Genomic DNA, 27,594 nt, shown 5'->3' with positions numbered 1-27,594 from the left:
TCCTGGTAAACAAATCATTTGACGATTTCCCATTGGCTGGAAGGTAGCCAATCAGAGACTGGAGGTCACGAGATCAACTGGGATAGAGTAGGGGGAATGAGTCGGCTCGTGATGCTCGTGTTGGTGGGAGCGGCGTGCGAGGCGATTCCTCATTGGTTAAGTGGCGGCCGTCGCGGGGCTCCAAGTGAATCTCCTATTGGCTTTCGGGAGGTCAATGCCCTCGTGGGATAGGGCATCACGAGGCGTTAGCGCCTCGAGGGAGTCAGGCGGTTTGTCATTGGCTAGGTGAGGGTGGCCAATCCTCTGGTGTAGTCCGCGCTCGAGATTGGCCCCTCCCGCGCTGTGGTGTGAGGGGTAACGGCCGCTCAGCGCCTTCCTCAGCCCGGCAGAGGAGAGCGTCGGCGGCTCCGGGCATGGGGGGGATCCCGCTGCTCAGCCGCCCCTGCGTGCCCCAGGTGCCATTATAGTCGGGGTCCGACCCTTCGCCGGCCGCCCGCCCGCCCATGGAGGTGAGGGGAAAAGGGGGCCGGGAGGAAGGAGTCAGGGAAAGGATGGGGTAGGGCGGGGTAAGGGGGGAGCTGAGCCGCCGGGAGCGGGGCGGGTACTAGGTGTAGGCATGTGGGGCTGGAGGGGCAGAGCCCGAAGTGGGTCTGTGCCCCCTGGCGAGGCGGTGATACGTCCCTCATAGCGACCCTCTCACAGACAGGTTGGCCGGTGGTACCCAGGTGCCTTTGGTGGGCTTGAGTAGCTAAGGCCCCTTGCCTGCCCCAACCGTTCTCCAGCCTGGGGGGCCCAACTTGCCGGTCAGGAGATGCCATCGTCCCACGCCTGCAAGCCTCTCCCCTGTTCCCAGCCCTAGCAATGAGCTGTGGGAGAGCTGCTGCCCCACATGCAGCCACCTGCTGCTGACACAAAGTGACTTAGGGTTGGTCTGGGCCTGATTTTCCAAAGCGGTCCCCACGCACCGCTCTCACTATGATTTATGGTCAGACTGGGGGTGCTCAGGTCTTAAAAAGTCTAGTCTGATATATAACTGGCAGTGGGAGGATCACTCAGACTAGGGGATCTTCTGGCAGCATAGAGATGGTGTAGTGGTGCCTGTGCCACCCTCTTGTTGCTGTTGAAAGGGCAGTGTCTGGCTTCCTTACACCTGGCAATCTCCAGGTCCTACTTCAGCCAAATCAACCCCAAAAGGCTCCTGGGGGCTTTTGGCAGGTGGCATAATTTAGAGCTTTCAAGGTGTTCAAAAGTATGGTGGGTGAACAGCCTGGCATACAGGTGGCCCATGAGTCGGAGAGTGCAGAAGCCAGTTTTGTAATGGCCCCCTCCCTCAATCCCTCTATGCAGTCTTCATGCTTAGTCAAGGGTCTAGCCCATTAAATTAAGGGAAGGATTAATTTGGACCATTAGTATATAAAAGGGTTTTATTCTTCTTCTCAGGTGAACAATTTGCTGAAAACCACCTGGACAGAATCTGCAGGCAAATTTAGAAGAGTTAAACAAAAAGAAAAGGAGTACTTGTGGCATCTTAGAGACTAGTTAGTCTCTAAGGTGCCACAAGTACTCCTTTACTTTTTGTGAATACAGACTAACACGGCTGTTACTCTGAAAAGAGTTAAACAGTTTGACATCAGAGTAAAATTAAAATCTTTACTTAGGTTAATGTGTAATTGTGTCTTTCTACCCCATTCTTTTTATACATAGCCTAAAGTTGCATTCAGAGGCACCAATCGCTGCTGGAGCAGCGCAGAAACCAGTGGAAGGCTAACTGATGTATTCAATAGTGTTATCATGACAGGCTCCAGCTCGTTCTATGATTGCTACAAATTACAGGTTCAGCTACTTATTTCTAAATAAATTTACATTTTACAGGCATTTGTTTTCACTAAGAAACGCCCGCAACTATTGTTAAATACAGCTGCATGGACAGCAGAGTATAAACAGTTTAGTTTTGTTGGAGTGTGTGCTTCATACTAACTCTTTATTTAAAAGGGTGGTACTCAAGTGAAGGAGTTTTTTCTTTATGGTGGCAACAATGGAAGATGACAGCTATTTTCAGTTTATATTCATTCTTCTATTCCCCTTCTTTCCCTTCCAAAAAGAAAGGGATGTAATCCGTGACCTTTCCCTTAATTGTCAAAAATATATAAAACAGAGAGAATTCCCCCCAAAAAGATACTTCAGTTTGAGAACTGTACTTTAGAATAACACACATGAGCTCCCTATTAACTCTTTTTCTGTTGTCTGATATATTAGGCCTATAATTTGTGGTGATTTAAAAGAAGCTTGGTTTATTATTACTTATTTATATAGCAGTAGTACCCAATGACCCCAGTCAAGAGCAGCTCCCCATTGCATTATGCTAGATCCACAGAGGTACTTAGGTACCCTACTGCCTCTTTAAACACTTAAATCCAACGTTCTCAGAACCACTGAGCTGCTGCCTAACCCCATATTTACCTAAAGTCCCATGGTATGTCTGAACTGCAACGTAAGCCCAAGCTCTAGCCTAACCCTCCTGTTTCTACACTGCAGTTACACTAGCCCAGAGCTGGAGGGCCCAAGCTCAAGTTAAGCTGGGACCCAGGGTCTGAGCCCTATTGCTTTGCATGGTAGATGTAGCCCTGCTTGATTCAGAACCTGGGAGTCAGCTAGAAGTATCCCATATTTCCATGGGACATCTTTCTTAGTTCTCTCTATCCCAACAATCTACCCTCCACACTGTTGCAAATGGAAACCACCCTCTGACCCCCACCTTTGCAAATGGCAGCAGCTCAGGTCAGTGCAACCCATTCTTTTCTGATCACTGATCTGCAAGCACACAGTCAGCCTCCTGAGCTTGCAATGAAGAGTGAACTGATTAAGCCTTTTGCAAAGCAAGCTGCTTCCTGATAACACGGCGGGGGGAGAAGAGAGAGAGTAAAATTTTCCCATAGTGCACCATAGTCCTAGGGATAGAGTTGTCACATTTCAGGGGGAGTGGGCACTAGGGACTCTTGGATATGGTTACTCTGGCCTGTGTGCTGCAATGTGATTGCCAGAGCCCTAGGTTTGAACATGGATTACAAAAGTCTTAACATTGGATTAAAATACAATTTAGACACTCAAGGTTAGGGTTCCCTAACATGGGTCACATGGCTTGAGTCCCACTGGCCCTGGGCTTACCTTGCAGTGTAAGTTACCACCTATAGGCAAGCTCACAGCCACTTAAATTCTGACGCAGCTCTGTAGCTAACAAACTGCACAGAGCCCTTGCTGAATCCCCAGCAGCCCTAAAGTGGGATTCTCAAATTAGGTATTCCCCACCTACCCTGTCAATGGGGCCTGATCCCATAGGTGTTCTCAGGGCATGCATAAAACTTGTTACTAAAGGCAGTCAGCTTAGGAATTTTTGGTATATCCCCATGCCTTGTGTTTAGAGCACTTACTGAGGCTGTGGGAAACATTTTTGTAAGACCCTGCTCTGCCAGATTTGGAGGAGGGAGTTGAACCCAGGTCTCCCATACCATAAGTGAGTGCCCTAGCCACCAACCTCATGGGTTTTTTGGAATGGGTCTGTCTCAGTCTCCTTTGAGCTGCTCCATTTTGTATAAATAATTCATTGATTGAACCTTTGTGAGACTGATTTGGATACTGGTTAGGGCGCTCATCTTAGATGTGGATGACCTGGGTACAAGTTCCTGCTCCAAATCAGGCAGAGTAGGGACTTGAACCCAGGTCTCCTACATAACTGCCCTAATTTCCATGCTATCTGCTATGAGAGAGTAGTTCTCTTGTTTTTCATGATAAATGTCTGGGTTTTGTCTACTAGGGTGTGGGCTGAGCTGGCTTAGGTATCGTAACTCTAGAAGAGGGTTCATAGTTGAGAATCCTGAGTGGAAATAGGTGTCTCACTCTAGCCTGTCAGTCAGATGCCTAGAGGTCCCAATCAATGGCAGTTAAGTCCCTGATATCTGACGGGGGGGCCTAGCCCCAGCCTTTCTTTTGCATTTCACTCCTGGCTAGTTTAGGTGGCTTTCTGCTAAACTTACTGTCTTCTGGGATTTCTTCCTTAGGCTCCTAACTCTCCCTATGTGTTGTATGGAGAGCCAAGGTGCCATGGGGATAGGGATTGCAATGCCTAAGTACATTTGTGGATTTAGCCTATAGTCTCTATTTCTAAGAAAACAAGTGATATACAAGGATGGAGGAAGAAATATAGCCATATATACAATTGATATATATTTGTATTTTAAAAAAATATGATGAATAGAGAATGATAAATTATCCCTATCCTGCCTCTTTATCTGTCATTAGTTGGCTGCTTCCTCATATACATCATAGCCAAAGTGGGTCTTGAGAAAAAATCAGGAGGAGGAGGATGCAATGGACATACAAGTAGCTCAGATTGAGTGTTCCATATGTACTGCGCAGTGTGGAAGAAGGCCCAGACATGTTTGTGTGGAAAGCTGACAGATGGGTAAGGTGGGTGGTGTTAATAGTGACAGAGAATGTTATGAGTGAAAAAGATGTTGGAGGAAGAATCAGGATTTCAGCTTAGCCATATTAAGTTTAAGTTAACAGCAAGACATGCAGAAGGAGATATCAGATATGTTAAGATGCAGGATTGGTTGAAGGGAAACAGGCCAGGAGTGTGAAGGTAGATCTTTGAGTCATCATCTTAAAGATGATAGTTGAAACTTTGAGTACTGATTTCAGAGTGGTAGCCGTGTTAATCTGTATCAGCAAAAATATTGAGGAGTCCTTGTGGCACCTTAGAGACTAACAAATTTATTTGGGCATAAGCTTTTGTGGGTTAGAACCCACTTCATCAGATGCATGGAGTGAAAATACAGGAGCAGGTATAAATACATGGAAGGATGGGGGTTGCTTTACCAAGTGTGAGGTCAGTCTAACAAGATAAATCAATTAAGAATAAATGGACACATCTGACATCAGGAATCATAACATTCAAAAACCAGTAGGAGAACACTTCAGTCTCTCTGGCCACTTTTAGGTCTGTTATTGAGTGACCGTTCTTCAACAAAAAAAACTTCAAAAACAGACTCCAGCATGAAGCTGGAGAACTGAAATTAATTTGCAAATTGGATACCATCAGATTAGGTCTGAATAGAGACTGGGAGTGGTTGGGTCATTACAAAACCTAAACTTAATTTCCCCAATACTAATTTCTCCCTATTGTTACTCACACCTTCTTGTCAACTGTCTGTAATGGGCCACTCTCTTACCACTTCAAAAGTTATTTTTCCTCCCTTGGTATCCTGCTGTTAATTGATTTATCTTCTTAGACTGACCTCACACTTGGTTAAGCAACCCCCATCCTTTCATGTATTTATATCTGCTCCTGTATTTTCACCCCATGCATCTGATGAAGTGGGTTCTAACCCATGAAAGCTTATGCCAAAATAAATTTGTTTGTCTCTAAGGTGCCACAAGGATGGCTCGTTATTTTTGGGTACTGGTTTCACCTAGATAGTAAGTGTAAAGGGAAAAGAGGCTGGGGTGCCGAAGACTGAGAGTGTCACAAAGAGTGATTTAGGTGTTGGAGGACCTACCAAAGAAACAATTTGAGAAGTAGGAGAACAAGAGAGGACAGTCAAAAAAGGAAACAAAGAGCTCAAGGAGGAAGGTATGATCAAAAGCAGTAAGCAAGTCAAGAAGGGTGAAGTTAGAGTATAGCCCTTGATATTTGACCAGAAAAAGATAGAAAAATTGATGAGGGCAATTTTGGTGAACGAGAGAGGATAAAATCCAGACCTAGGGGAACCAGAATGTGGTTCCAACAGTGGTGAAGAGAGGAACTTGAGGTAGACATTATAAGTTACTCTTTATTTAGCTGTGAAGCAAGATAGTGTGGTTGGAAAAACAGGTGATTTCAAAGTTGGGGGATTTATTGTAGCTTACTCTTTTCAAATAGAAGTTCTATTTCTTTTCTAGATAGTTCTCTGCATTCTTTGGAAATATTTACACCAGCTGTCTTTTGTCTTTCAGTTAGTTCCATGCCCCCCTTAAGAATTTTGCCTAAAAGAGTCTTAGGTTCAAGATTTAAGTCATAGATTCCAAGGCTAGAAGGGACCATTGTAATCATTGTAGTCTTATTTCCTGCAAAACATGAGCCATAGAACTTTTCCAAAATAATTCCTCGAGTATATCTTTTAGAAAAACATCTAATCTTGATTTTAAAATTCAGTGATGAAGAACCTGTCACACCGCTTGGTAAATTGGTACAGAATCTCAATACTCCGTTAAAAATTTATGCCTTTTTCTAGTCTGAATTTGTCTAGCTTCAACTTCCAGCCATTGGATAAGGTGTGAGATCAGCTAGAGGAGTGCCTATAAACATATATAGTGTAAAGGAATATGCAGGTATTTTGGGCTCCAAAAGTAGTGTGTTTATCAAAATAAATTTTACAGAATGTTTGTGTTTTCATATATTAAGAAAATTCTGTGAAAATGTATGTTGTTTTTTTTTTAAATGTAAACACTTGTCTGCAGTGTTTACAACCAGAACATTGAAGCATCCTGCTGTTGTAGGAGAGCCATTAAACTGAAACTGACTAGGAACGAGAGTGTAACACAGTCTGTTTCCATTGTCCAGCACAATGTAGAATTAGTTATACCTGTAAAATTCTCAGGTTTAACAATTTATTAGCAAAACAGGTAAAGAACTTATCTATTGAATCCCAATAATAATAAGACTGATAGAAGGTAGTACATAGTCTTTGGGCTGGCAAAGAGTGAATTTCACTCTGCTGTGTGAAAATGTCCTGAGCTACGGTCAATGTCATTTAATTGTTCTAGAATAATTTTCTGTTATTAGTGTCCGTTTTTAAACTAATTGAACTGTTCACAACCTCACCCTTGCACCCCCCTAGCATGAACCCAGTTACAGCATTGTACAGTGAAATAAATTACAAGTTTATATTATATTAATCCGTTATTTTATTGCATTTAAAATATAGAATGAAGACAATGTAGACCTACATCAAACATACAGTTCTTCACTTTCTACATCATCAGAATATTCAACTTCTGTTGACTCTTCTCTCTTATATGCACCATGGTCTACATATGGAGATGATATTAAACAATCTGCTGTTTCTCAGATTAGTGTAAAGAACAGGTATGTTATTTTAATAAGTCATCCTGGCAGAATGAGCATCTACTTCTTAAAGGGAATATTTTTTTTGTTTGATTTAGGGTAAAACTTTCAAAGGGACTTTGTCGTACTGTCTTGAGTGGCTCACCACTGTGAGTGCCTATCTTAGCGCAGACTTTAAGAAAACAAGAGCAGACACCCCAAACTGGTGGTATATTCTATTAGATTTCACCAAGATAGTAACAAATGTGAACTGGATCACTAGACTAGTCTTACCATAGAGTCACCGACAGTCCCCTTAGACTCTCCAGCCTTTCTTGTCATCCAGACAAACTGAATTTAGTGATAATGGTCACATACATAGGTGCTGACTCCGCGGAGTATCCATGGGGAAAAAATTGATGGGTGCTCTGCACCTACCGGCAGCCAAGCTCCCCGCCCCAGCTCACCTCTTTCTCCTCCCCCGAGCAGGCCATCACATCATTTTGCAGCATAACAAGCTGTGGGAGGGAGGGGGGAAGAGGCGGGGCTGGGGAAGGAGTCCAGTAGGGGCAGGGAGGGGGCGGGGTTGGGGCAGGGACTTTAGGGAAGGGATTGGAATGGGGGCTGGGGTGGAGTCGTGGGGGGGGCATGAGCACCCACCGGCGCCAGGAGATGTTGGCGCCTATGGTCACATAAACCAAAAATCATACCACATCAGGCTTCTCCCAGTCCCAAAGGACCAGTCACCCCCAGATCAATTGATACTCTAGATCTTACACTGGCAGCCAATTCTATAGTAAACTAACTATAGGTTTATTAGCTAAGAAAAAAGAATGAGTTATTGAGAAGTTAAAGCAGATAAAATTTAGTAACAGGTGAGTCAAAGTTTGTAAATCCAAAATGATAGCATAGATGTAGTAATCTGCCAGTTTCCCCAAAATCTTTTCAGGACTACCCAAAATAACTCTGGGGATCTCCACCTTCATGTTAAGTTATTCTGCCCTCTTAGAATCCAAACAGTCCAGAAATGGAGGATCTTCTTTTGAATCGGTACTTATAGCTTCTTCTCCAGACAACAATCTGATAAGTGTTTTTACTCACACAATGGCCACTTGCTTTGTAATTAGCATTTCCAGTTACGGTGCTTCATTAGCATTTTACAAGATTTCTTTGAGTAATTTGGTTACAGCGTTATACACAAATGCAATTGTTTGTAATAGCAAACAATAGAGTATTTCACTAGTTTTCATGAATTGAACAGCTGAATACATTCTCATACTAACATTCACTTTCATCTAGGGTTATATAATTATAGGGGTATACAAAATGTAAATGTAATTACAGGGTGTATGCAATGTAAATGTAATGGCAGACAACCGGTTACAGATAAGTGAATACAAAACATTAGCATCTCTTTTGATTAGCATTCAAGTGAATTAGTTTGAATACATACTAATACACTTAACACTTTGATATTCACCCACAAGTGAATTGGCCTGTATTGCTTTTCAAAGGTCTTAGGTGCCTAAAGATGCTGATAGGCACTAGTGGGTCATTCAAATTCAAAAGCAACTAAGCATGTTAGGTGTCTGACTCCCTTGATTTTAAAGGGAATTAGCACCTGACCTGCTTAGATGCTTTTGAACATCCCAGCAGGTGCCTATCTGCAATCCCATCAGGTTGCAGGGCTCTACTTTGAATAGTTCTAAGATCTGATACCTGTCAGACATAGCAAGAGGGCAGGTCGCCATTAGGTGGGTGAGCAGCACGGTACCTGTACAAAGGACAGCTGGAGGACGCATAGAGCAAGTGTAAGTGGTACTGGGTGTGAGCAGGAGGTGAAAGGAGAGATGATGTTTCAACTGCTAGCATAGGTGGTGGGTATAATAGGCCAGGGCAGGATGCCGGTTGCAGGTTGGATGGGGGAAGTTTTTGCTGCTTATTATGCTCCATGCAGGTTCCGGGGCAGCTGAGGAGGCAGTATCTGCTGTTCAGTGTCCTGGGTTCATAAGTAATCTCCTTGGATTCTAGGGAGATTATTGATGAACCCTGGAAGCATACCACCTCCTCAGCCGCCCGGAACCTGCATAGTGCATATCAAACACTCAGGTTCTTCTTCCGGAAGAGAGACGAAAGAAGAGCTTTTCCCATAAGGCGGTTTGGGGTCTGGGGAGGCACGGTGTGGCTGGGGGCTCCTCTGGCTATAGGGGGTAGGCGGGCTCAGGGCTCCAGCTGGCCTGGGGCTCCTCTAGCCAAAGAGGGGTGTCTTGGGGCTCCGGCTGCAGCAGGGATGGGGGGAGGGGGCAGAGTCGGGAGCTACCCTCCCCGAAGGAGGGCTCCACCCACAACTGCTAGGGCATGGACTACTTAAGCAGCTGAACTTGCTTAGCTACCTAAATCCAGAAGACTGTTCATAGCTGAGGATCTCGAGTGGATTGAGGCATCAACCTTTGGCTTATCAGCTATGCGCACTAGATCAGTACCTAAGCCCCTCTCCGCTCCCTGTCCCTCTCCTTCGCATTTCACTCCTGGCTATCTTACGTGTCTCCCTGCTTAGTTTGCTGGCTTCTGAGGAGCCTTTCCTTTACGTACCTAAATTAATACAATACAGTGCATGGGGTGCCTGAACACCTAGATCCGGGCTGAGAGACACTGTATTGGCAATTACACATGCAACAAAGACGGACATTGATAGACCTGTTAGTTTGGGGTTTTTTTATGTAAAGACGGTTTGTTTTTACACGCTGAGCCCAATATTGTAAAGTGTTGAGTAAACTCAGTTCCGTTGAAGGTGTTCACAAGTTTCGGGAGCAGACCCTGTGTCAGTACACCCTATTTTTGCTCTACACAACATAGATTCATTTTGTTTACACACCAATTTTAGAATAAAGAAACATAAAGACTGTAAAATGAGTAGTATCTGGTGGCCATATTTGAGATTTTCACTGAGCCTTTTAAAGAGCGAATTCAAAGGAGGTAATTATCCTAATGTATATGATTTTTTCAGGATTCAAACGGAAAGAAATGATTATGGTAGTGAAACAGACTTATATGGACTTGTATCTAACATCTTGGAAGAACAAGATAAATCACAGCCGTATTTTGCTGAGGGGTTAGTATATTGTTGTACATGGACTACTAATCTCCCCCCCCCCCCCTTTGCAGAAGCATTTTCTTTCCTTTTTCCCTTGTTTGTTTCAATAGCCATTTCTGCATCTACTGGTCCTGGGGGGAAGCTTGCAACTTCTACAACCTATTTCAAACCCTACTAAAAGATGGGTGACCTTACTAAAAGCGATACGCGTTTTTGACCAGCTATTCAAATACTCCTTTTAGATTTTTCACTTGCTTTGTAGCAAGTGCTGTAAATACCAATTCCTTTTCATGGCATTCTGGAAATGGCTTATGCAAATATTATAAACTTATTCCATTGAATCCTACAGCCTTGTGCTAATTTTCTGCACCAGAATTTATTTAAATTTCAGGTTAGAATTTTATCATTTTTTTTTTCAGTTAAATGAAATGCTCAGAACAAGCAGGTATAATATTTTTTCAATAAATTATTTTTCATTAATATTTGAGAAGATGGAGAAAAATCCTACCTGCAAACTGTAGAGCATAAAATATTCCTTTTAGTACTACCTATGCAGAATTTGGTTATTACCTAGCTTTCCAATTAATGCTTCATAGATATCATAATGGTCTCTTCTTCTAATCTTATTCTAAGGCCCCCATCTGAGCGCCTCACAATCTTTAAAGTATTTATCCTTGCAACAATGCTGTGAAGGAGATATTATTCCCATGTTACAGATGGGGGAACTGAGACTCAGTGAGATTAAATGACTTGCCAAAGGGCACACAGGACATCTGTGGTGGAGCAGGAAATTGAACACAGATCTCCAGAGTCTTAGACGAGCGTCTGAACCACTGCACCATCCTTCCTCTCTGATCTGCATAACACAGGCCAAAGAATTTAACCCAGTGATTCCTGCATCTAGCCCAATGATGTTTGGTTAAACCTAAGCATATCTTAGAATAAGATTCACCCTTGATTGAAAGACCTCCAAGTAAGGAAGAATTTACATAAAGTACAATTGGAAGTGGAGCTCTTCTTTCAGTGTCAATTTTGTGGTCTTCCTACATGGTTTAATGAGTTTTAGGTGTAATTCTAGTCTTTAATCTGTAAAGTAATAAGCAGACTTAGAATCATAGAATATCAGGGTTGGAAAGGACATCAGGAGGTCATCTAGTCCAACCCCTTGCTCAAAGCAGGACCAATCCCCAATTAAATCATCCCAGCCAGGGCTTTGTCAAGCCTGACCTTAAACTTCTAAGGAAGGAGATTCTACCACTTCCCTAGGTAACGCATTCCAGTGTTTCACCACCCTCCTAGTGAAAAAATTTTTGCTAATATCCAACCTAAACCTCCCCCACTGCAACTTGAGACCATTACTCCTTGTCCTGTCATCTTCTACCACTGAGAATAGTCTAGAACCATCCTCTTTGGAACCACCTTTCAGGTAGTTGAAAGCAGCTATCAAATCCCTCCTCATTCTTCTCTTCCGCAGAATAAACAATCCCAGTTCCCTCAGCCTCTCCTCATAAGTCATGTGTTCCAGACCCCTAATCATTTTTGTTGCTCTTTGCTGGACTCTCTCCATTTTTTCCACATCCTTCTTCTAGTGTGGGGCCCAAAACTGGACCCGGTACTCCAGGTGAGGCCTCACCAATGTCGAATAGAGGGGAACGATCATGTCCCTCGATCTGCTGGCTATGCCCCTACTTATACATCCCAAAATGCCATTGGCCTTCTTGGCAACAAGGGCACACTGCTGATTCATATCCAGCTTCTCGTCCACTGTCAGCCCTAGGTCCTTTTCTGCAGAACTGCTGCCTAGCCATTCGGTCCCTAGTCTGTAGCGGTGCATTGGATTCTTCCGTCCTAAGTGCAGGACCCTACGCTTGTCCTTGTTGAACCTCATCAGATTTCTTTTGGCCCAATCCTCCAATTTGTCTAGGTCTCTTTGTATCCTATCCCTACCTGCCACCGTATCTACCACTCCTCCTAGTTTAGTATCATCCGCAAATTTGCTGAGAGTGCAATCCACACCATCCTTCAGATCATTTATGAAGATATTGAACAAAACCGGCCCCAGGACCGACCCTTGGGGCACTCCACTTGATACCGGCTGCCAACTAGACATGGAGCCATTGATCACTACCCGTTGAGCCCCACAATCTAGCCAACTTTCTACCCACCTTATAGTGCATTCATCCAGCCCATACTTCTTTAACTTGCTGGCAAGAATACTGTGGGAGACCGTGTCAAAAGCTTTGCTAAAGTCAAGAAACAATACATCCACTGCTTTCCCTTCATCCACAGAACCAGTAATCTCATCATAGAAGGTGATTAGATTGGTCAGGCATGACCTTCCCTTGGTGAATCCATGCTGACTGTTCCTGATCACTTTCCTCTCGTGTAAGTGCTTTAGGATTGATTGCTTGAGGACCTACTCCATGATTTTTCCGGGGACTGAGGTGAGGCTGACTGGCCTGTAGTTCCCAGGATCCTCCTCCTTCCCTTTTTTAAAGATTGGCACTACATTAACCTTTTTCCAGTCGTCCGGGACTTCCCCCGATTGCCACGAGATTTCAAAGATAATGGCCAATGGCTCTGCAATCACAGCCGCCAACTCCTTTAGCACTCTCGGAGGCAGCGCATCCGGTCCCATGGACTTGTGCACGTCCAGCTTTTCTAAATAGTCCCCAACCACTTCTTTCTCCACAGAGGGCTGGCCACGTACTCCCCATGCTGTGTTGCCCAGCGCAGCAGTCTGGGAGCTGACCTTGTTAGTGAAGACAGAGGCAAAAAAAGCATTGAGTACATTAGCTTTTTGCACATCCTCTGTCACTAGGTTGCCTCCCTCATTCAGTAAGGGGCCCACACTTTCCTTGGCTTTCTTCTTGTTGCCAACATACCTGAAGAAACCCTTCTTGTTACTCTTAACATCTCTTGCTAGCTGCAGCTCCAGGTGCGATTTGGCCCTCCTGATTTCATTCCTACATGCCCGAGCAATATTTTTATACTCTTCCCTGGTCATTTGTCCAATCTTCCACTTCTTGTAAGCTTCTTTTTTGTGTTTAAGATCTGCAAGGATTTCACCGTTAAGCCAAGCTGGTCGCCTGCCATATTTACTATTCTTTCGACACATCGGGATGGTTTGTCCCTGTAACCTCAATAGGGATTCCTTGAAATACAGCCAGCTCTCCTGGACTCCTTTCCCCCTCATGTTATTCCCCCAGGGGATCCTACCCATCAGTTCCGTGAGGGAGTCGAAGTCTGCTTTCCTGAAGTCCAGGGTCCGTATTCTGCTGCTTATCTTTCTTCCCTATGTCAGGATCCTGAACTTGACCAACTCATGGTCACTGCCTCCCAGATTCCCATCCACTTTTGCTTCCCCTACTAATTCTTCCCGGTTTGTGAGCAGCAGGTCAAGAAAAGCTCTCCCCCTAGTTGGCTCCTCCAGCACTTGCACCAGGAAATTGTCCTCTGCATTTTCCAAAATCTTCCTGGATTGTTCGTGCACCGCTGTAGTGCTCTCCCAGCAGATATCAGGATGATTAAAGTTGCCCATGAGAACCAGGACGTGCAATCTAGTAGCTTCTGCAAGTTGCCAGAAGAAAGCCTCGTCCATCTCATCCCCCTGGTCCGGTGGTCTATAGCAGACTCCCACCACTACATCACTCTTGTTGCTCACACTTCTAAACTTAATCCAGAGACACTCAGGTTTTTCATACCAGAGCTCTGAGCAGTCATACTGCTCCCTTACATACAGTGTTGCTCCCCCACCTTTTCTGCCCTGCCTGTCCTTCCTGAATAGTCTATAACCATCCATGACAATACTCCAGTCATGTGAGTTATCCCACCAAGTCTCTGTTATTCCAATCATGTCATAATTCCCTGACATCACCAGGACCTCCAGTTCTCCCTGCTTGTTTCCAAGGCTTTGTGCATTTGTATATAGGCACTTGAGATAACGTGCTGATCGCCCCTCATTCTCAGTATGAGGTAGGAGCCCTCCCCTCCCAGACGTTCCTGCCTGTGCTTCCTCCCGGTATCCCGCTTGCCCACTTACCTCAGGGCTTTGGTCTCCTTCCCCCGGTGAACCTAGTTTAAAGCCCTCCTCACTAGGTTAGCCAGGCTGCTCGCAAAGATGCTCTTCCCTCTCTTCGTTAGGTGGAGCCCGTCTCTGCCCAGCACTCCTCCTTCATGGAACACCATCCCATGGTCAAAGAATCCAAAGCCTTCTCTCCAACACCACCTGCGTAGCCATTCGTTGACTTCCACGATTCGACGGTCCCTAGCCCGGCCTTTTCCTTCGACGGGGACGATGGACAAGAACACCACTTGCGCCTCAAGTCTTCGTTTTTTTTCTATATGTGTTACTCCACATAAGCAGCCAAAGTTAGTGTGCTGGCACATTCAGATTCCTTCATTTATGCTCAGTGGTTTGATTTGCCTATAGGACATAGCGACGTAATGTAAAGTACAAGCACTCCTGAAGATATAATCAAGATGGTACAGAGAAGCCTTATGTTCTGAGTACTGAAAGATGGATTTGGGGGTATTGTGGTGGTTTGGGTGTTATTTTGCAAGTTAAAATAAATACAATGGTCATAGAGTATCAGGATCTTTTAGTACTTTATTTCCATTTGAACAGCGTCAGATGGTAAATCTTTCTCCAGTGTGATATATGTATATATTGCTGCATTGACACAACCTAGCACTTTGAGGGAATTGTGCACCAGTTGGAAGCAGCCCTTCAGTTTAAAGGGAATGTTGAGTAGATGATAAAAGAATGATAGTGGTTATGATAATATATTGGGATATAGAATGTATAAAATATGGGGGAAATGGTGGGATCTAAGAGAAGAGAGATCTTCTATCTCTTTCCCCTGCTCCTTGGGAGGAATACAGAGGACAGAATTGTAAATACATGATGTTTACTTCTTCTAGGACCTGCTCCTCAAATTTAAAGTCAGTATGGCCTGTGAACACAACCAGATTTGCGGACCACCATGACCTGTTGTCAGAATCAAAAAGGCCTGTAGTTGCAGCCATCTCTCAACAGGTTTTTTATAGTGGTGAATCCGTATCTGCTGCTGAAAAAACGTGCTTGCACAGTGGCAATCTCGCATCACAACAGAAAATAGATGAACTTTATCATGGGTTTACTAGCATGGACCTTGAAGAGCAATGGTTGTACCCTTCTAGGAATGATCATGGCAGCTGTTACAACATGCAGACCAATGAGAATGCTAAAACACCTCCATTACAAAGCTATTCATATATCAAAAACTCTTTTATACCACAAACTGGTTTTTCAGAAGTAATAAAAGAATCAGGAGCAGATATTTATTCATATGGAAGAGAGAAAGTGTGTTCCAAAGGACCTGAAGTACAGTTGCATCAAAAGCGGGCAGAAATGTTTCTTCCACAAATTAACAGATACAGTGAAACTGCAGATTATTGTAGATACCCAGAATATTCTCATCCCAGTAAAGCAAAGCACAATAAGAGTACAAACTTCAGTGTCCAAGATAGTAAAAAATTAACAAATGGAATACCTGAAGCACCAGCTGTAGATACAGATACCTACACTAAACTATTTCAAGTTAAGCCAGCAATTCAGAAAAAAATTGAAGATACAATTCCAGATCAGCAGAACTTTACATTTTCTAAAACTTCAGGACTCTTGTCAGAAAAGCAATTTGCAAATGAACCTTCATTTATCACTGACTTTGGGTTAAAATCTGAGTATGGACTAAAATCTCATGCAGCTTGTCCAGGGACTAGTGATTTTGCAAATGCCACGGAAAAACAGCTCTTTCCCAAATCTGATCCCCAGAATTCTGAATATTTTAAATCCCTGACTTTATTATCAAACTCAGCAACCACTTCAGCAGGCACTAGTGCAAGGCCAACTTGGATGAATATTCAAACTAAAAACAATACTTCTGTCCTGTACCAGAATCCAAGCACCTTGATGAAGTTGAGTAACCATCTGTCTGCTACTCCAAAAGGTTCCAATAATTCTAATGATTTTTCTCAATTGTCATCTTCAAATTTAACTTTAAATAGTAACTTGTTTCAGAAATTCTGCCAAGAAAATCCTTCAGCATTTTCTAGTTTTGATTTTGGTTATAACACTGCAGAACGAATTCAGCCTGCTAATCGTATGGAAGGACTAACTAAGGTTGGAGAAGAGAGTCTCTTTGAATCAATTACTGATAAAAAAATTAAGCAGTCAAACGGTTTTTGTGAGAACTATTCAGCTCAACAATATGGGATCACTGAAAATTTGAACAAACACAACTTCCAAGCTAAGCCACAAAGTGGACATTATGATCCTGAGGAAGGACAAAAACATTTAGATGGATTGCCACAGAACACATACCAGGATCTGTTGGAATCTCATGGTCACTTTAATAGCCACAGACAGGGAAGTGGAGATAGTAATATTGTCAGTAGCCGTGTAAATCGCACACAGGCTTCCTGCTTTTCAAACAATTATATGATGGGCGATTTAAGACACAATCATAACTTTCAACAACTTGGTTCAAATGGCTTTCCATTGCGATCCACACATCCATTTGGCCATTCAGTTGTTCCACTGATGGATTCCTATGATTTGTTTTCTTATGATGATTTAAGTCATTTATATCCTTATTTTAATGATATGATGTATGGTGATGGTTCTTTCTCTGGTTTTGTACCAACATTTGGCTTTCAAAGACCAATTAAAACTCGTAGTGGGCCTGCCAGTGAACTTCATATTAGACTGGAAGAATGTTATGAACAATGGAGAGCGTTGGAAAAGGAAAGAAAAAAGGTAATAATAACTATGACATGACTATCTCTGTCTTCTGTAGATAGCAAGTTTAAATCTAGACAGTTAATGTGTTAAGGTTTGAAAGTGATGAAGTCCTAAAATGGGGATTTAGGGAGAAAATTAGCTTTTTCTGTAAATTTAGCTTTTTCCTGAAAACAGGAAATAAGAAGTGAAATCTTGATATCTGTGATTATGTATGTTGGCTGCAGCTCCATAGTTAAGCTTGAATTGAGTTTTGCACTTAAACCAGGGTTCAACTTCTCTTATATTATATTTTTCATATATATCTTCACCAAAACTGCAGCACTTACTGTTTTGAGTGTACAATGAATTTCCAGAGAATTGACAAGTATTTCCATTAATTGGGTTAGGAGTTAATTTTAAAATGGATCCTTTAAGAAATTTAACAACTGGTGTCAGACTTTTTTTTTTTAATTCCCTAACAATCTTTATAATGGAATAGCAGACTTTTCAAACTTCTCTTACAGTTAAACTCACTGGAATCTGGGGCATAGGCTGTATTTGAGGACTTATTTAGGATTAGAAGTAACGTTTTTTTGTCATTTTTCATAAATAAAATTTTGCCCTTTAACAAAGGCTGAAGAATAACGTTCTTCTACAGAGAATTCCAGAAAAATCTGCCTTCTTTCTAAGGTATGTTTACACAGCATTTAGCTGTGCAGACAGCACTTTTAAGTTATGGCTCAGGCTGGAGCTCGGGCTCTGAAGCCCAGCCTAGGCAGGGGGCTGGGCTTCAGAGCCTGAGCTCCAGCCTGAGCCATAACTTAAAAGTGCTGTCTGCACAGCTGTTTTTAGAGCGCTAATGCAAGCCCCGTAGCCTGAACCTGCCGACATGAGCTAGGAGGCTCACCCTTGCGTGCTCCAAAACGTTGTGTAGACATTCCCATAATGGCTGCCATTTCCGGTGGTTCTCAGTGGGATTAAAGCCACAGGCTGTCTCTAGAAAAAACAGTTAAACTTGTGTGATAAGCTTTCGTAAGCTAAACCCACTTCTTCAGATGCATGGAGTGAAAAATACAGTGGGCGGGGGGTGTGTGTGTGTGTATTACAGCACATGGAAAGGATGGGAGTTGCCTTACCAAGTCGGTCAGTGCTAACGGGGCCAGTTCAGTCAAGGTGGAAGTGGCCCATTCCCAACAGTTGACAAGAAGGGGTGAGTATCAACAGAGGAAAATTATTTTTTGTAGTGACCCAGCCACTCCAAGTCTTTATTCAGGCATAATTTGATGGTGTCAAGTTTGCAAATTAATTCCAGTTCTACAGTTTCTCGTTGAAGTTTTTTTGTTGAAGAATGGCCACTTTTAAGTCTGAGTATCCAGGGAGATTGAAGTGCTCTCCTACTGGTTTTTGAATGTTACTATTCAGACAGGGTTTTAGCCCACAAAAGTTTATGCCCAATGAATTTGTTAGTCTCTAAGGTGCCACAAGGACTCCTCATTGTTTTTGCTGATACAGACTAACACGGCTACCCCTCTGAAACCTCTCAGTTAAACTCGTTCCTCTTCACCATCTGACACCATAGGGAGCTGCCATCTTCCATTAGGGAAGTTTAGCTAATGGGAAACAATGGGCCTCTGGCCATGTTGAAAGAGCAGTTCTTCCTGAGTTTTTTGTGAGGAAACTCCAGTCTCTGTTGAAAGAAAAGAACTTACGAAAAATATTGATAAAAATTACCATTAATCCCAAACACTTATTTTCAAAATCTCATTGTTGCACCACATTTGCTAAAGAGCAGGAGGGAGGAAGAACTAGTGGTTTTGTGTGTGTGTGTGTGAGAGAGAGAGACAGACAGACAAAGGGAGCAGTGTGTCTGTGCATGTGTGGTGAGGGAATGCTGAAAGTGCAGGAGGAAGAGGGAAACTAAGTTTTTGTGTGTCTGCAGAGCAGTGTAGAGAGGCTCCGGGGAGGGGTGGGAATTTGGAGAACAGGCAGAAGCGGTAAATTGGGGTGTATACGCTCAGGCTGCGTTGGTGAAACAAAGCAATTGTAAACCTAGCTTATCTGGCCAGTATGCTGTGGCTGCTTTGTGCTGCTCCAGAGAGGCATAAAATGGCCACAGTATATTGGTGAATCTGGTCATTAAAAGTTAAACCAAAAAAAACTTGGTTTGAAAAATTTCATATTTTCAAATCATTAAAATCGCATGGTAATGTTCTCCCTGAGTGTTTTGTTTAATATTCATATATGAAATTTTGAAATAAAAAATAAGGAAATTCCAGACCAAAACTGTTAAAATGGAATTAAGGTTGAGATGCATACAATTAATTCAACATAAAGTACATTGCAGGGATGGTGTTATCCAAAAAACTATTGTTAACCCAGGAAATTTGAGGTAAAGTTTAAACTTGAAAAAATCCAAACAGGAAATGCAGTTAGGGCACCCAATAATCTTTATTCTGTCCTATTGTGACACCATTAATTTAATCTGGGACCACAAACATTAACATGTCTTAATCCTACAGTTATTGCATGGTGCCTCTACAAGGAAGAGTTAAAGTGCTCTAATTCTGCACTTTTGTACCTTAAATTTAGGTTTCTTACAAGTTTAACCTTACTTCTTGAATTTCTTTGTTAACAACACTTGATTTGGGGATCATTGCAACACCCCTGTAATGTATTTTATCTGAAATTACTGATATGTACTCTAACCATAGCTCTATCTTGAAGTAGTTATTTTGTCTGGAAATTAATTTAATCAATATTAAAATATGCATGAATCAGCCCAATCCATTTTATCAAAAGAAAGTGCAGTTATGAAAATGGGTTCTTGATACTGCGATGCATACTGTTGGCAAAACTAGTGTCCAGTGCTCATAGTTTGAGGATACAAATTTTACAGTGAGGGCTAGATCCACAAAGGGATTTTGACATCTAAGTCCAAAATTTAAATCCTCAAAACCCAGCTTAGCTGCTGCCTAACTCTGTAGGTGCCTACGTTTCTGCCAGTAAAGTCCCCCTGGCACTTAAATATTGGGATAGAGAATGACTACAGCCCAGTGTTCAGGGCGGTCATCTGGGAGACCCAGATTCCAGTCCGTGCTCCTATGAATATTTAAAGCTGTTCCACATTGTATAAAATACTTGAGAGATTGAGAGGGCTCAGAATATCCTATAGTTTGGTGGTCAGGGCACTCTCACTTAGGCGGTGGAAGACCTGGGTTCAAGTTCAAATTTTGGAATTAAACAGAGTGGGGGCTTGAACCTGGGTTTCCAACATTCTGGAGGAGTGTCCTAAGTACTAGATTATAAGAGGGGGCATGACAACAATCCCCTTCTCTTCCTCACTCCTTTTGGGGAAAAGCAAACTCGGGAGATAATTAGGTAACTACCCTAGAGTTAGGTACCTAACTCCCTTGAGGGGGAGGGCTTAGACCCCACCCCTCTCCTTGGCATTTCCTGCTGGCTAGTTTAGGCAGCTCTCCAATCAGCTTGCTGGCTTCTGTGAATCCCATTCTTAGGGATTTAACTCCCCACGCATGTTCAGGAGTCTGGGTGTCTGACTCAGAGCTATGGATTCCTCAAGGCAACAGGGCACCTAAATGTTAGAGATTGCAATCCTGAGTCCTTTTTGTGGAGCTAGCCCTAAATAGTTAGTTTAAATACAGTCATTCTAGAAACTCCTTTGAAGTGAATGGGCAGCTTATTCCCTTTAAATGACAGAGGATTGCCAAATCCACTTTGGGAGCTAGTGATCCGGTGTTAAGTGTCTGCTTATTGAGCAGACTGAGTGCGAGCCCAAACTAGCAATTTTCAAGCCACATGATTTCTACAACTATATCCATTTCAGCATCTACTTTTTTTTTTTTTTTTAAGAATTTTTAGGAAAAAAGCTTCCTAGGGGAAAGAGTTTATTATTGTTCCCTACAAGAATAATTAGACAACACACTTCATTAACATCACAAGACAACTAAGTCATATTTTTTCTCAGACTGAATCTGCTCTTGCCAAGAACTACCCAGGGAAAAAGGTTTCCAGTACTAACAACACTCCAATTCCAAGGCTGACATCAAATCCATCGAGAGTTGATCGCTTAATTGTGGATCAGCTACGTGAACAAGCCAGAGTGAGTTGACTAGTAGTAATGGCATAAAATTATGTTAGATTACTTTATATACTTGTCATAAGTGGTAGTCCTCATGAAACATGTATTCTTTACAATTAAGTAAAGTTAGGATATCTTGAAATAAACTACAAAACTCGTAAATATATAAACTTAAGAAGTGGCAGCACGTCTGTTCTCCTGTACCTTTGAATTATTACTATGGAATGGTTCCCACTGTCCCTAGCAATTGATTTTATTTTACTCTTTGTGTGAAGGTGTTCTGCCCCAGTTCCTTACATTACATCTACCTGCCTCACAGGTATGTTATGTCCTAGTTTTTGACTCTCCCACCAGCCGCTTACCACTGTAAGTTCTGTCACCTGTATGAATCCCTTTCGTAATGTTGGGTCACTTCAGATTCATCATTACAAAAAAGTCCAAATCCTTTAATATCTAGCATAATTTAGATTATCCTGGCTGGGATGGTTTAGTTGGCGATTGGTCGTGCTTTGAGTAGGGGTTTGGACTAGATGACCTCCTGAGGTCCCTCCCAACCCTGATGTCCTATGATTCTTCAGGGTTGGTATCATTGCCCTGTACTATATCCTTTCCCAAAGACGGCCAATGTAGCACACAGCATTCCAATTTAAATCTAAATCCTACTGGAATGGTATTGTCTTTTTCATACTTTATTCTGCTAATGAAACTTAGTATTGTTTACTGATTTTACTGCTGTTATGTAATGGGATTATTAGAAAATGTTAATGGAATAGATACTGTCATAGTCAAATGATCTCCTTTTCTTCATTTCAAGAAGTAAAACTGATTTTAAAATGTACTATCACCATTTTACAGTTTCATACCCCAGAATGTTTTAAAGTAGTACAACTCAATTCACCTGACATAACACTGTAGTTTCCAGTGGGGTGGAACATGATGTATCCATTTATAGACCGATTTACGGCCCAACTGCCCAACAATTTGGGATATGAAGGGAATTAAGTAGAGGAGAAGCATAGGTGGACCGCATGTAAATGCCCGGTTTAGGATTTTGCTAGAACACCAGGATCAATAAGTAGAAGTCAGCCATCCTACAGTCTGGTTGGGTTGCTTATGTTTCGTTTAGTAGGATCACTTCTTGTTTTGAACTGCAAAAAGTCATTAGAAAATAAGCTCAAATACTTAAAATAACACACTGCTTGGTGCTTACAGGTTTTATATATGTGTACACAATGGTTAAAAATATAGTGGTTGTGATGGAATAAGGGATAAGAACATTTTTTTAGAGAGTTGGGGGGCTGAAAAATCATTGAATTGAATAAGAATAATAGATGCTGAATGGATAGGCAGGTTTTCTGTGGCTGGTGAGTGGACGGATTGAAGCAGGGGCATCGGAAGCTTCCTAACAATGGGGGGCCACCAGTGCCCAACTGTAGCCCCAGCACCGTCCAAGGCCCTGTCCTTGTGCTGCCTCGAGGCCCTGCACCTTCTCCCTGAGCCCTCACACTGCCCCTTCCCCCAAGATCCTGCCTCCTCCCCCCCCCCCCATGGCTCGTCCTTATGGCCAGTAAAAAGTGGGGGGACCATGGCCCCCTGGCCCTCGCTGTTCTGGTGCCTCTGGATTGAACATAGCTGAGAATTGAGGGCAAGCAGTTTATAATTTTAAAAATAAAATGCAGAGAATTGATAGTGACTGGCTGGAAGGGACTGCTGGCGATGGTTTCTGTAGGTTTTTGTTTGTTTTTTTAAATTAAGACGTATGCTTCCCCCACTCCCTTACCATTATGTGTTCTTGTCTTTTTTAGATTGAGCATTCTTGGGGTAGGGACCATAACTCCTGTATTTGGAAAACACTTAACATATAATAGGTGCTACCAAAATTGAAATAATAAAGGAAGGGTACTGGCTTTTTTTATTTTAATTTTATGTTATTTATATTTTTTTAAAAGGAGAATGCTATTTACACTCAGTCTTGCTCATTGGTGATAGGAAAACACATAATTGATAGTTTTGTAAAACTCTATAAAACCGAAGTGTGGTAAGGAGCTTCTTCCACAGCTGAGGGATTTTTCCAGCTTTGTTCCACATTTCAAAGGTGGACCTAGGAGAGAAAATGTTTGAGATTTTCAAAAACAGTACGGTTTTAGAACGCTTATCTCTTCAATTGCTAATGGAAGAAGAATTGCTAAATAGTCCACACTGACCTGAAAATCTCAACCATTGCATTTAGCAAAGCATTTCAATTGTTTTTAAACAAATTTCAGCCTTGACACTTTACTAACATGGTTCTTAGTCTTAAAGTATGTCTTCTCAGCTAGAGAAGTAAGTTCTCAGGGAAGCTGTAGGGCCACAAGTGTGCTTAACAGGAGGAACTGGCATTCACCTTGAGGGGTAGGGGGAAATCCAAGCTTGTGTCCGCTCCAAAGTGTGGAATGAAGGCAAAGGCTAAGATTTTCAAAAGTGACTGGTAATTTTTTGGGTGCCTGATTGAGACACTGTCTGAAAATCAGTCCCTTTTTAAAGGTATTCCAAGTTGAGTACACAAACATTGAGGCACCCAAAATCACTAGTTAATTTTGAAAATCTTGGCAGAAAAGCCCATGAGTATTGTTTTTTTTTTTTTTACTATCCCCAAACCAAGCACTGTTTGGCTTCTTGTTTGGAGAAAATAAAATTACAGGTAAGGATTTTACCTATTTCCAAAGCATACCATTTTGTAGCAGGATGATATTCATCTCTATTCTACTTCAGTTTAATTTTCACTTAAGTCTAGATGAAGACAACATGATCTATAACAGATATAAAATGTTCATTAGGTCGTGACTTTACTTGGAAAAATGGAACGTCTTCGCAGTTCTCCCCTTCATGCTAATATCTCCACTGCTCTTGATAAACATCTGGAGGTAATTCATATAGTGCAGTCACGTAGGAAGGATGAAATTGTAAATGCTTCAAATCGGCAAAGGCAAGGAGCTCCGAGATGCCAAGATGACAGAGGTATAAATGTCCTTCTACAGTCTCCTGTTGTAGCAGAATAAGCCTAAATCTATCATAATTCCATAATAGGAAATAGTGCTTTATTTTATTTTTTAATTTTTATTGAGAGACTTTGATTTGAGTTTTTGACTCAGGAAATATGGCAGAATTTTTCAATGGTTTAAACTGATTCCTTTTAGCTAGGAATGTAGAGTAAAATGTTTTGAACAGTAGGTAAATGTAATCAATTTATAAGAGGTCAGCAGGAGGTAGATATAAGTAGCAAGTTTATGCAGCTAAGCAAGAGGTTTCTATATTGAACTTATCACTCTAGTACCAGAGGCCCAGTTTCAAAGATATTTAGGCATCAGGAGTTAGGTGCCAAAGTACCTTTGAGGATCTGGGTCTAAGTGCCTAAAATCATTTGTGCCACTCCCACTTGCTGATTTAAGGCGCTATATTGATAGACTCAAAAGGGAGTTTCAACCCATCCTCATAGGGCAGCAATACAGGGTTCTGAGTGTTCCTCAGGAGTTCATCTAATCTCAGGTTTTTAAGGTCAGGCTTGACAAAGCCCTGGCTGGGATGATTTAACTGGGAATTGGTCCTGCTTTGAGCAGGGGGTTGGACTAGATGACCTTCTGGGGTCCCTTCCAACCCTGATATTCTATGATTCAGTGAAAAAAATTTCTCATGGTGTCTAATATTAACAATATTTAGTGGACGTGTAATACCTTTTTCTTCCCCACAGATGTTTTTGCTCTCGCTTTGGCAATTAAAGAGATGAGTATAGCAACACGCAAAGCACGTACTACCCTTTGGTGTGCACTTCAGATGACCTTGCCAAAAACTACCACTATAGCTGGACAAGTAGATGTGGAGAAAGCTTTTCAGGAGATGGTACAGTCTGAAGATAAAGCATGTGAAAATATGAACAGCAGCAACCTCTTGAACCAGAGAGGTGAAACAAACAAACACTAATTAAATGTTCACCCATGCAAGAGTAAAATTTGCAGTGTGGATCTGGCAAGACACAGTATACTGTGACTATTTTAAACGAACTCTTAAAGCTTGAGAAATTAATTGATTTTCTTCCAAATTTAAAGTTAATACCTGAATGAAGCAAGTTCAGCTTCTCAAAAAAAAAAAAAAAAAAAAAAAAAAGGTCCAATTTCTAACTAATTGGAGACAAACCCACTGAACTAACAGGTTATACTAGCAGCTTCAGCAATACATTATCTAGTCAGATTTGTTCCTTTAAGTAATATGATTATTTTTAGCTGCCACTCTGCAGTGCAGGTAAGCACCAGTGTGAAATTCTTCTAAGTGATAAGTTTCATTTAGGTTTGCCTTAATAAACATGTTTTCAAATAATGAATCTCAGTGACTGTAACCCACCATAGGCTGCAGTCTAGTAACCGACAAGTTTTGATTGTGATGTAAAAAGGTTTTCCTTATCAAACTAATACCTGGAAACAGGAGGAAAGCAATGCTAAACATACCCAGTATTAATGTAAAAATTAAATATTTAAAATATTGACATATTTATGAATTTGAAATTTTAGAATCTAAATTTATGAAAGGAAATGCACCAGATTCTCCTAAATTAGTGATATTATAAAACTGCCATTGTGAAACCATGCAATGTAGTGAAGGTAAAACTTGTTCAAATCATTTGTGCATATTCTTTAAAAAAATTATATCTCTGTTTTAAAATATTTAAGTGTAATCAAAACATTACATTTACACAATCTAAATCTTAAAAAGCTGCAAAGTAGCTGAAATAATGAGTATTGTTCTTATACCCTTGGCTTAATACTTTTAAAGAGGGTATCACGAGGTTCTGAAATGTATTTTTTTTTTTAAAGTTACTCTTTAGCTAGTTTGGTTTGAGATTGGTTAGCATATATTTTGTTAAATTTATTAGTTTTGCTTCTGTATTTTTGAAAGCTATTGAATGCTTGGCTTTTTCTGTGTTTCTTATCTCTTAATATCTTTGTATTGAATGTGAATAATTTATTCCTTAATATGAAATGTTGATATTATGTGGCTCAGGAGATCTTGGGTTTTAACAATTCTAGCATGAAGTTAAACTATAATGTGTGGATTAAATTTATTGAGCTATCCTTGGCTAGATTCACTGATACTTTAAATATCGGTGTTCTTCTTAGTTTTAGAAATCCTCGTATGCAAAAAGTGTAATCACACCACATAAATTGTCTTTGGATGACGTGAGAGAGAAACTGATTGAGAACGCAGGATAGACTGTAGTAGAACTATTTTGATCATTGATATGACTTACAGTACTGCCAAAATTAATTGCATAGGGGCAGCAAAATAAAATACAACATCATACCACAGTAGTCACTGCACAAAGACTGGTTAAGTTTGACGTAAGACATGTTGGATGTTATGAAAACAAATATTGTACTGAATTTAGTCTGGTAAGAAATAAAGTAGCTTTAGTTGAAAAGTGTTGTTTTACTCTGCATATGCATATTTGAATATGTTTTAGCGAATTAGACTCTTTATGTGCATGTTGATATAATGAAGGATAATTTTATATTCTCATCAGGAAATGAGATTACTGAATTTCGTTGAAAGGGATGTTGACGGTAAAAGAATGCCAGCATTGTAATCAGATTAAATACACCATAGAGAACTAAACATTTTTGCAATGGATCATAATGGTTTTTTAATTGGTTTGCACATTAACTATGGTTGATAAAAGCCAGAAGCTGGCAGAGGTTGCCTACTTGAGGAATTCAACAGATCCATCTGAAATTCTGGTAGTACTACTGGTGGGTTGTTGATTTTTTTGTTTTGTTTTGTTTTTAGGGTGTGGGCGGAGAATTCATTAGCATAGACACAGACTCTTTGGGGCAAGGTAAAATTAAGCAAGAAATAAGATTCCTTTTCTCCTGCTTACCTTAACTCAGTTTAGATGCTGGGAATTCCACAAGTAGTGTACAAAAGAGGGAGCTATAGGGTGGATGCTGAACAAACCCTGAATGTTGCTGCTGCATAAGATCTGCCATACAAAGGCAATGTCTTTCTGGCTATTGAGTCTGTAACAAGAAAAAGCGTTGAGGTTGAAGCACACTCTTGTAGCTGCCGTGCAGTTTGATGGAAGGCATATTTTCGTTCCAGGATGTGGTGAGTCTGTGGGCTCAGACAGCTGAGGGGAAGACTAAGGCCTAGTTCCTCAAAGATACTTGGTCATTGCTCTGCTCAGTGTTGCAATACCTAATCCTAGGTGGCCTGCCACTGAGGAATCCTCTGCCCTGAGCTAGGTGTCCAGGCTCTCCATGGACTGTATGAGGAGAGTTAGGTGCCTAAGGAAGGAATCCTTAGAAACCAGCAAGCAGAGCAGGGAGATGGCTTAAGAGGGAGATGGCAAGGAGAGGGGCTTAGATGCCTAAGTGGCTGATCACATGCACCTGGCTGACAGGACAGACAGGTGCCTCCCTACATGTATGATCCTCAGCTGGGGTTTGGAGCTGTTGATAAAGTCCAGTCCCATTTCTTTGAAGACAAGACAAAAGCGGAAAGGAAAAGAACAGCAAAGAAAGAAAACACAG

At 41.6% G+C, this 27,594-nt stretch overlaps 1 protein-coding gene across 4 annotated transcripts; it reads left to right on the top strand.

Moving 5' to 3' along the window:
• The first annotated feature begins 340 nt into the window (after positions 1 to 340).
• Positions 341 to 25,123, top strand: MEIOC (meiosis specific with coiled-coil domain). Of its 4 annotated transcripts, none has more exons than XM_084616106.1 (8): positions 341 to 509; positions 1,705 to 1,833; positions 6,963 to 7,123; positions 10,089 to 10,193; positions 16,878 to 16,974; positions 20,924 to 21,058; positions 23,854 to 24,034; positions 24,765 to 25,123. In XM_084616106.1, exons 1-8 carry the CDS (start codon positions 504 to 506, stop codon positions 24,992 to 24,994), a joined length of 1,044 nt encoding a protein of 347 aa, XP_084472232.1. In that variant the 5' UTR covers positions 341 to 503; the 3' UTR covers positions 24,995 to 25,123. The 4 variants fall into 4 exon arrangements, with proteins under 4 accessions (XP_084472232.1, XP_084472229.1, XP_084472231.1 ...); XM_084616103.1 differs by having other exon boundaries at positions 15,099 to 16,974; XM_084616105.1 differs by lacking the exon at positions 1,705 to 1,833 and having other exon boundaries at positions 15,099 to 16,974.
• The last annotated feature ends 2,471 nt before the right edge of the window (positions 25,124 to 27,594 follow it).

The sequence above is a fragment of the Lepidochelys olivacea genome, assembly GCF_965140295.1.
Source record: "Lepidochelys olivacea isolate rLepOli2 genome assembly, chromosome: 27".
Lineage (NCBI taxonomy): Eukaryota > Metazoa > Chordata > Testudines > Cheloniidae > Lepidochelys > Lepidochelys olivacea.
The sequence above is the reverse complement of the archived record's forward strand: the minus strand, read 5'-3'. Positions and strand labels throughout refer to the sequence as shown.

Excerpts from the sequence above, each read along its gene's own strand:
- MEIOC (XM_084616103.1), top strand. Across the intron at positions 7,124-10,088 it reads CAGATTAGTGTAAAGAACAG|GATTCAAACGGAAAGAAATG; the intron begins GTATGTTATTTT and ends TGATTTTTTCAG. Across the intron at positions 10,194-15,098 it reads CAGCCGTATTTTGCTGAGGG|GACCTGCTCCTCAAATTTAA; the intron begins GTTAGTATATTG and ends TACTTCTTCTAG.